The following is an 8995-nucleotide window of genomic DNA, read 5'->3' on the forward strand; positions in this document are numbered from 1 at the left end:
CTAGGAGAATAGCATTGCCATTTTCTCAATCACATTTTGACAGCACCCAAAAATGCTCTACTTGGGTTAAAACAGAAACCAAATTTATGAGCTCTCTCGTCACAATTTTATAAACAATCCATAAATATTACTCTCCTCTGACCATACCACAAGCATCAGCTAAATGGGCATAAGTGATAAGCATCACTAGGTGATGTTTATCTATTTTCCAACAATCAACCTCTTGTTACCCATATAGCAACAGTTTTCATTTAATCAGCCTAACAATGCATTGGAATCTAGCTGAATAAGTGAACCGATTTACAGTTAGCTTCCCTGCATGCTCGCTCACATATCTTTCAACTCCTCAGCAAGTGGTAAAACGCAATATATAAATACTCAAAATTAGCAGAGGGACATACCCCCCTTAAACATCAGTCTATGTAACAATCCATGAACACCTATAGAAGGAAAGACAAAGGTGAGCTCTTACTGCATACTGAGGTACAATACAAACATAGGATGCTGAACAAATATTACTGGAGTTGCAATATCATCAAAAGAAGCAGTGAATGTTTCTTAGATTTTTTGATACTGCACACTTATTTTGAGCAGTATTATATGGAACAATCAATTGAGCAGACTTATTAATGTTAAGAGAAACAACGAAATAAAAAATATGCACATTTCACCAATACAGTATCTCGAACTACAATCAAATTGAGCAGACATATTAGTGTTCAGAGAAAACAACAAAATAAAAAACATGCACATTTCACCAATATAATATCTCGAACTACAAAGCACCTACCATAGTTTCTCAACCTATCCAATCTCTAGCCACAGATATAACTCCTAAAATACGTACTACAGTCATGCTGTTGGTAACAGCCTTGAACCACCTGCATGTAGTCCTAACAGCCTAAGTGCATGATTTGAGTAGGGTAGCATGATAGTATTCCCGTTACATCATTTTAAATCATTCGAAAATGCAACCCTTAGGACAATTGCAAGTGTAAATCAAGACTTCTCAGCAAACTGTACATGTTACTTGCAATAGGAGAGGGCCAGCTTGAACACCTTCCCATTGCATCAAGTTCAATAATCCAAGCACTCTTCTGAAAAAACTGCAGATGCAACCATCTACCTTCATGGTTTCATGGAGTCCTTAAGTTCATCTTTCAAGTAGACATGAAGCGGAAGCATGCTAGCAAACAAAATAGAAGTTACATTTTCAGATGGAAAGTTAAAAATCTCTTGGCCATTATCTTCCAACCATTAAAAACAAAACGCTTGACTTATACATATTGTACATTGCCGAATTAGAGCTCCAACGCTTCAGAAATCCCTTCACAGCTGCCTCAAAATTGGGATTCTATTAAGTCTTTTTAACAAAAAATGCAGCCGGAGTGCACCCAGTCTTAGTTCCGATGATGTTCCTGCTGACACTAGACAGATTCATCTCATTAATGCTGAAGAATGCCTTGTAAAATCGAACGCATTTAACGCCTGACCATGCAATATTGAGCTACCATCTGGTCCTAATAGACCTGTATGACTATGGGGAAGTATAAGTGGATTGAGAGTGCCACTGTGGTCTTTGCTTTTCATTCCAAAGTCTTTGTTACTCTGGATATACTCATAAAACTCAGCAACCTGCTGGGCATACCTGCAGAAAAAGAAAATACATACCATTGTCAATCTTCCAATGTAGTGCTGCAATTATGTGTACACCAAAATAAAATGTACACGTGGCCTTATTTCAAAGCCAAGATCCTTACTCTGCCCTTGCTTCACAATCCCTGTTAAAATCGATTGTTGCTTCACAGTCCAACACAAGAGCAGGTACCTGTGGGTCAAACTATGTTTAAAAGAGCCCCAACAACATCTTCACAACTAATTTTCCAGTAAAAACATAGGTCCACAAGGTTGCTGAATTACTCTTCGAATAGAGGAGTGCAGATGGTCTCCCTCGAGGTAAAACATGCGATCCCTAATGCGAGGAGGGGGAGGTACATTACAGGGTCCAGCAGGCCACTGGCTGACAGACAAAACACCTCCACTGCTCTCAGCTGGAAAGAAGCATTGCTCATGTTTCTCATGCAGCCCTCTCAAATATTCGAGTGTAACACCATGCTCCTCTGGCCTGTTTCTCATGTGAAGCCTCTGAAGGCATGTATCAGGACTGGCCCTTAGATAAATGAATCCATCAGGAACAAGCCCTGGTAAGGCAGAGATGAATGGGTCGAACCAAGATTCATATATGCGCAACTCCAATTCGCTCATCCACTTAGCTTCATGAATAGCTCGCACGAACACCTGCAAATACAATTAAGAAGACTTAAATCCCTACAAACTAAGCAAAGCCATAACAGAAGTGCATCGAAGTCAAGTGTCTGAAATCTTCTAGACCCTTATCTTCTCAAAGCTTACCAAGCGATCGCTAAAAATACTCCTTTCCATCAGTCTCAAAGGTTTCAAGCCCTTTCCTGTCTCCTGCTCTTGCATGAGCCGTGTGGCAAATACATAATTCTGGAAAGTGTAGGCATATCGTTCAGGTTCATTGTAGAACGCATTTAGCAAGTTGAAATGATCAGGCCCAACATCTTTCCACTTATCTACAGGTTCCGGGACAATCTCCACGAGATCCCTTAATTCAATTATTTCATTTGCTATTTTCTGTAAGAAAGTTGTCTTGCCAACGCTGATATTTCCTTCGACGCAGATTGTGACTTTCTTATTTTGTCTCGTAATGCTTTCCTTGTCAGAATCCATTTGCGCTTTCACCTCCTCATCTACGCTGTGCTTTACGTATGAGGTGATACTCTCAGCGTGGTTTTTGTGGACGATGCCCACAGAGCTTTGCAAGTACTCCACCATCTTTGCACTTTCATCATTGAGAAACTGAACATCACGTCCCAAGATTTAGTGCGCTCTCTCTCTCTCTCTCTCTCTCTCTCTCTCTCAATAGTCAAAAGCGGTGAGGCCTTTTATCAGAACAAAAAAATGGATGTTACAGGAATCATCCCACAAAAAGAGCAAGCTGCAACGCAGGGTTCATTTCCAGTCACTTACTTTCCAGGCGATGGAAACAATACTGGTCACCAGATTCAGCGAAAGAAATACAGGAAAGAGTTGCAAGAATGCGCAGCCCGCTTCAAATGAGAACACGATTGATTTGTACATCCATACAGCCGTCATGTTACTAGTTCTCTTTCTACATCGTTAAACGATAAAACCCCTAGCACAAGCTTAAACCCTAAACCCTGTGAACAGGCTCCCGCGAATTAGTGTTACCTTGTTACGATACAACTGCTTCAGTTCTTCGACTTTCCCTATCCCCTTGGCCACCAGTTTCTCCATATTTCGAGGGCCAATCCCTGGCACCGTAAGAAGGTCGGGAAGGTCACCTTGCACGTTACGCGCAAACAAACCCCCCTTTCGCCTCCTTTCAGAACGATTCCTTGCTCTACCGGCAAGGCCCTCCGAGTTACTCTTACTAACGGAGCAGTCTTCCAGAGACTCCACATCGTTGTCGCTGTTTAACGGTTCAACAACGAGAGACGCTACATTTGTAGTATCATCACTACCTGTGGAAGAGCGGACGGTCTCAGAAACGTTCTCCTCTAGCAGCAAAGGAGCTTGCTCCTGCCTCGGCAAGACTTTCGAGGATTGCACCTCGGTTCCGGTGACGGACGCGGAGCTGCTGCTGGTGCATTCTAGAACACCACCTCTTTCTTCCAAATTCTGCTCACAATGAACAAGGGAGGACGACTCCTTCTGCTCTTCCGCGGAACTTGATGATTGGATTCCGGATGAGAACCCACATTCTCGAGGTGCAAAAGCCTGGACGCACGCCCTTTTTCCCGCGCTCCTGCGCGACAGTAAAGCCTCGGTTCTACAACGGTTCACGGACCGGAGGGGCTCCCTGGAAGTGCCAGCACAAGCAACGGATTGTCTTTTCGAAGGAGCGTGCCAGCATCCAGAGCTAGGGAGGTTGTGGAGAGCTCGAAGGGGCTCGGGCTGAGGGATGGAAGAGTGATGCATGGTGAAGAAGAGGGAGGGAGGGGAAGGGGAAGCGATGAGGGAGGGAGGGGAAGGGGAAGCGATGAGGCTACGGAAAAGGGAAGCATGCAAGGAAGGGGGGAGGGAGGAGAGAAGCAAAGCTCGGAGGAGGGAGAAACTGAGCATAACGGGGGAGGAAGGAGCATCAAGAGAAAGGCGGGGGCATGGCTATGGAGCTTGAGCTTGAGCTTGAGCTTGGCTATGCTCTTGCTCATGAAGAAGATGACATGGTTTTTTTTTTTTTTTTGGAGTTAGAGAGGTTTTTTTTTTTTTTGGGGGTTTTGAATTTAGAGGGTCTCGAAACCTGCATTCGAAGAGCACCACTCGAGGAGTGTCCCCCATGTTTTTTGGCCTGCCGCCACCATCCGGGAAGCCTATCGTCGAGACTTTGACGCTTCAAAGCGAAAAATTATGGTTTTTCTCGACGGTTTCATGAATTTTGATTTTCCCTTTGCGTGACTGGTGCTTGCACACAGGTGCACCTGTCGCCGTCATCGGTGCGTGCTAACATGCACCCGTCTCGTCGTCGTCGTCGTCATCGTCTGGTGGTCGCAGCGCGTGCCACTTGCCGCCAACCTTTGCCAATCACCTGCCGCCGCATATGTTGGCCGCCCTTCTCCATCTCTTCTGCTTGCCAACGCCTGCGTGGGCATTGCGTTTGCATGGCGCTCGCCCATGCTTACACGGTGTTCCTTTCTTTTCATGTGGTTCGTTCTCTTTCAGTGTGGATTGCTTGAAGGACAATCAAGTCATTCATGAACGCAGGGCAGTGCGGATTGTGGAAACAGATATGGCCAACTCTCAAGCATGGTTGCAGCACGTTCATTGCCATGCTTTCTCTAAAATGGGTGGTTTACCTCCTCTCTCCATAACCCTTTGTACTTTTGTGCCTTCTTCTGGCAATTCCTCTTCGTTGTGACATTTGCCTACTGTATACCGTGCAAACACTTGCTCCCATATGGCAAACGTATCTGCTTCAAATCGTGAAGATGAGCCGCAAGCTTCCGAAGACTCCATGGATACCACTAGCGAGAACTTCTAGAGAGGTCAAGACGTTCGTGTTTAGCCTGCTGAGGGTTATTTTTCTATTTTTAGTTTTTGATATCCTTCTCTATTTCAAATGACTGTTGTTTGCTTCTGATTGCAAGCCTTATGAGCATGGCCAAGCCTAAGGCAACGTACGTAAAATTGCGTTTGACCACTTCCCAATTTGTTTTGGTAGGTGATTGATGAATCAAAAAATGAGGAGCACCATGCCCTACGTATGTGAGAGCAAGGGCTGAAGATGGTGGACCCGACTCCTATTTCATGTTTGCGAAAGCTAAAGCTACCTTTAGTCTCTGCATTCTTCGTCTTTGCTATTTGTGTTTCTGCTCGGCCCTTCTACCTCATGTTTTTGTGTTACCAAGATACGCAAGAGGAGATGGCCGCTTATGTCCTTGTCAGTATATGACCACATAGTTTTCATTGTGGTATTACATACCGGTCGGCGAGCTCTGTCTGCTGGCGAATCGATGTAATCTTCTGTTTCACATGTACTTCTGCATAGCGCCTCTCCTCACGGATTATCGTCGATCAGGATCTGGACCAAATCGTGTGTGATTAAAAACACTCACAATTGTTATATATCGATATGTGAAGTTCTTTTCTGTGCTTGTCAGTATAGGTGGCTTCCCCTCCGATAGAAGCCCCCAACCAATATTATCAGTCTTTTTCTTGGCTTCCCTCAGTCTCTGCTCAGTCAGACGATTCTCCTTTTTCGTGTCTTCTATTCATCACTTCTCTAAAAGAACTCTTCTTGCCTATCATGATGGTGCCGCACTATCCAGCCAAAATCAATGTAGCCGAGGGAGATCCAAACATTATGCTTTGCAAAGAAAGGTCTAAGCATATCGAAGGTATGGCAGTGCCCCTATTAAGCCACTCCATGATCATGTATTGGTGTTTATCCTGCCAGTAAATTTAGTTAATGAGTTGTTGTAGACCTAGGCACACCAATGACCAACGTAGTACGAGCACTTGCACATCAAGATGTTGTGTCTGCCTCTGGTATGTGCTTGATAAAAAACATGTTCGCCTGCTCCAACATCAACTTTGAGTTTGCCCTTGGTATTGGCACCGACAAAGGGACCTAGTAAGGAGACGAGCATTCTAAAGAATTTTGGCATAAAGAAGAACACAAAGAAAACTTTGAAAACTGCTTTCTATGCAAGCTGCAAAACAGGCTTGTGACGAAGGTAAAACCCTAAATTTTTTAAAATGTTGCGCTGATTACATTGTGCTTTCGGAACTCATTTTGATTTACATTGTTTCATTAGTTCGAAATGTGCTACTTCAAAAGGGCTGCAACATTAAACTAAAGTGTAGGATAAATATAGATATAAAACTGCCCATTGTAGAAGAAGAGAGCAGATCTGAAATTATAGGTGCTTAGAAGAACTTGCCAAATATGTCTAGTCGAGATTGAGGATGAAAAACTTATTTTATTTGGTTTTTGTAAGATTTGGTTGGTTGCTACATATAGTTGACAATGTCACGGTCGCACTTTAATAACCAGACAACTTTTGAGAAATTAGATCTAGCCATTTTTGAAACTGTTTGGATATTTATTGTTTCACAAACCATACAGTGTTAATAAATTGTGTTTTGTTTTAAATGCAAACTGAAATACACACATAGCAAAAACAAAACAATGAAAGCAACTCAAGCAATACTCTCTCATCCATCATAGCTCCTCAAAAACATGATGCCATCCTAGCCAATTGCCAATGAAAGTCCAAACAGAACAGATACGGAGGCAACTCCAAAAAAGGTGAAAGTGAGATTCCATAGAAACACATCATAGTGGACACAAGGACATGCCATTTTTGCCATTTGGATAGTCTATCACACACGGGTAACTTGCAGACAAGTAGTCGCCACAGAGAGACATTAAGAATGTTTGAAGTAGTAGAGCCCCATACTAACAAAGGTGCATGTCCCAAATAGCAACTAAATCCCTTGGAGCAAATGCCAACCACGAGAGTTAAACCTCTCGAGCAATATTGGGAAGGTCTGAAGAAGATTGAAAACCCTGAAGCTAAAAATGACTAACAGCTTTCCCATGTTCATCCAGCCATAGAGACAAGTAAAACTAGTGGGCTAATCCTCACGCATAGAAGAAAGGAAAGCACACGTGAAATCAGACTCCCTAGTTGAGAGGTTGTAATGTCAAATGAGAGTGTTGAGTGCAACCCATGAATGTCAACCAGCATCCCAAATGTCAGACCAAGTATCCAAGCCACACAAATAAAGTCTTTTAGAGATCCTCGGGCTCACTGTGATATGCGGGATATAGGTGTAATGGAAAGCGATGGAACCATAGGCTGAGGGAAAGAGAAGTGTCACCCGTAACCTTAGTGGCACCCTACCAAGAGCATCGCCTGAGAGCACATGTCCAAATCACAATCAAACTTGATAGAAGACTGGAAGCTGAAATTTTAACTAGAAAGGGGCAGAAGAGCAACTCTTGCCAATGTCCATGAAAGCCCAACATACCACTTGTTTGAATGAGGTGTTGAGCGATGACAGCCCATGGCTATTCAGAGTGTAGCCGAAGCTCCCACTTAGCACACAAACAATGACATTGCGATGTCATGGTAGGAAGGCCAAGACCACTTTGATCCTTAGGCGCAGTAGTGAACGACCAGGAGAAGGAGTGCCATTTGTTGTACCAGAGAAGGTCTCGAGAGAGCCAATCAAATCGTGCCAAGGAAGCCTGACTAAAGGGTAGCATCGCTGAGCAGACAAAAACTAGTGCTTAAGCATTATTCCAAAACCAATTGGATACCCAAATACCTGACTACAGGGATGGTATCCACAATGTAAAAATGATGCTAAGATGAAGCCTCAACACCTTTCCTTGAGGTCAACATCATGAAGTAGGCCTTCCCTCAAAGTGATGATTCTAGAGAAACAAAGGACTGAATAATACATTCCATACCACCCCCTTAATGGGAGTGTCCTCCTTTGAGCCAAAATCTTGTCAGTGTTTCTCAAGAAGTGCTATCCCAAGTGTTTTGGTAAAGACGTATGTAACCTTACAATGTTGCAATCTGATGTCACCAAGTAATTCTCATTCTCTAATGAAGTGCTCTCTAACATCAATGTGCTTTGTCCTCCTTGAATGATACAATGGATTCTTGGTCAAGGCTTTAGTAGATTGATTATCACAGTATATGATTGTTGTCTCTGTGACATTAAAATAATATGTTACAATAATCTTCTCAGGCTCACATGCATAATACTTGTGAGTGGGTGGGACTATATATGAACCGACTAATAGTGAAGGCATTACCTAATGCAACCTAAATGTTAAGGTATTACTCGAGATTATGAGCATTGTCTAATCACCAATTAGTACAAAAAACACCTATATCTTAATCAATAGTGGGCATGAGTCATCATATGTGGATTGGTTGGATAGTCCCACTATGCTGCCATTGCATTGTTGCCAGTATGAATCTCCTTCACATGTAAGCATATCAACAAAGGCATTGTAAGTGCCTTTCTTCCATTCAAAAGTGAAGTCATAGCAAGTAAAAAATTAATGTTGCCAGTAGGCAAGAGGGCCTCCGTAAATTCTGTAGGTGTAAAAGCTTTTGAGATTTTGGCTATCTGTAAGGATGATGAAGGCACTATTAAGGATGAATAATTGCAGCTTTTGGATAGCTCATTAACCACAAAATTTTACTTTTTGATTGAGTGGAAATTCTTTTCAGCACCCTAAAAAATGCCAGAACAATAGGCACGGACTGCTTCATTAGAGGGGGAGATGTGTTCAAGGAGAATAGCACCTTAAAACTAGTTAGAGACATAAGTCTCAATGATAAGGGTAGCATTTTTGGAGGGGATTTGGAGAGTAGGCAGTTGCTGGTCTTTTTTGATATGTTGGACCTCTTGAGTTTGGGAA

The 8995-nt window shown here is 42.9% G+C and overlaps 1 protein-coding gene across 1 annotated transcript; it reads right to left on the reverse strand.

Annotated features, from left to right (window-relative positions):
- Positions 1-844: 844 nt before the first annotated feature.
- Positions 845-4238, reverse strand: LOC147887949 (uncharacterized). The gene is made up of 5 exons (XM_087393757.1): positions 3277-4238; positions 2413-2883; positions 1921-2298; positions 1761-1828; positions 845-1648 (listed from the first exon to the last, which is right to left on the reverse strand). The coding sequence occupies exons 1-5, from the start codon at positions 4168-4170 to the stop codon at positions 1438-1440; spliced, it is 2022 nt and encodes a 673-aa protein (XP_087249883.1). The 5' UTR covers positions 4171-4238; the 3' UTR covers positions 845-1437.
- Positions 4239-8995: the final 4757 nt, after the last annotated feature.

This window comes from Dipteris shenzhenensis, chromosome 22 (assembly GCF_047967505.1).
Source record: "Dipteris shenzhenensis isolate YYH24624 ecotype China chromosome 22, Dip_SZ_1.0, whole genome shotgun sequence".
NCBI classification, from domain to species: domain Eukaryota; kingdom Viridiplantae; phylum Streptophyta; class Polypodiopsida; order Gleicheniales; family Dipteridaceae; genus Dipteris; species Dipteris shenzhenensis.

What these genes read in the sequence shown, in the direction of transcription:
- LOC147887949 (XM_087393757.1), bottom strand. Translation starts at nt 4,170, where the DNA reads ATGCTCAGTTTCTCCCTCCTCCGAGCTTTGCTTCTCTCCTCCCTCCCC. An exon ending in AGCAGTTGTATCGTAACAAG is followed by an intron (nt 2,884 to 3,276) that starts GTAACACTAATT and finishes CGTGATGTTCAG; the next exon opens with TTTCTCAATGATGAAAGTGC. An exon ending in GATTGTGAAGCAAGGGCAGA is followed by an intron (nt 1,649 to 1,760) that starts GTAAGGATCTTG and finishes CTTTTTCTGCAG; the next exon opens with GTATGCCCAGCAGGTTGCTG.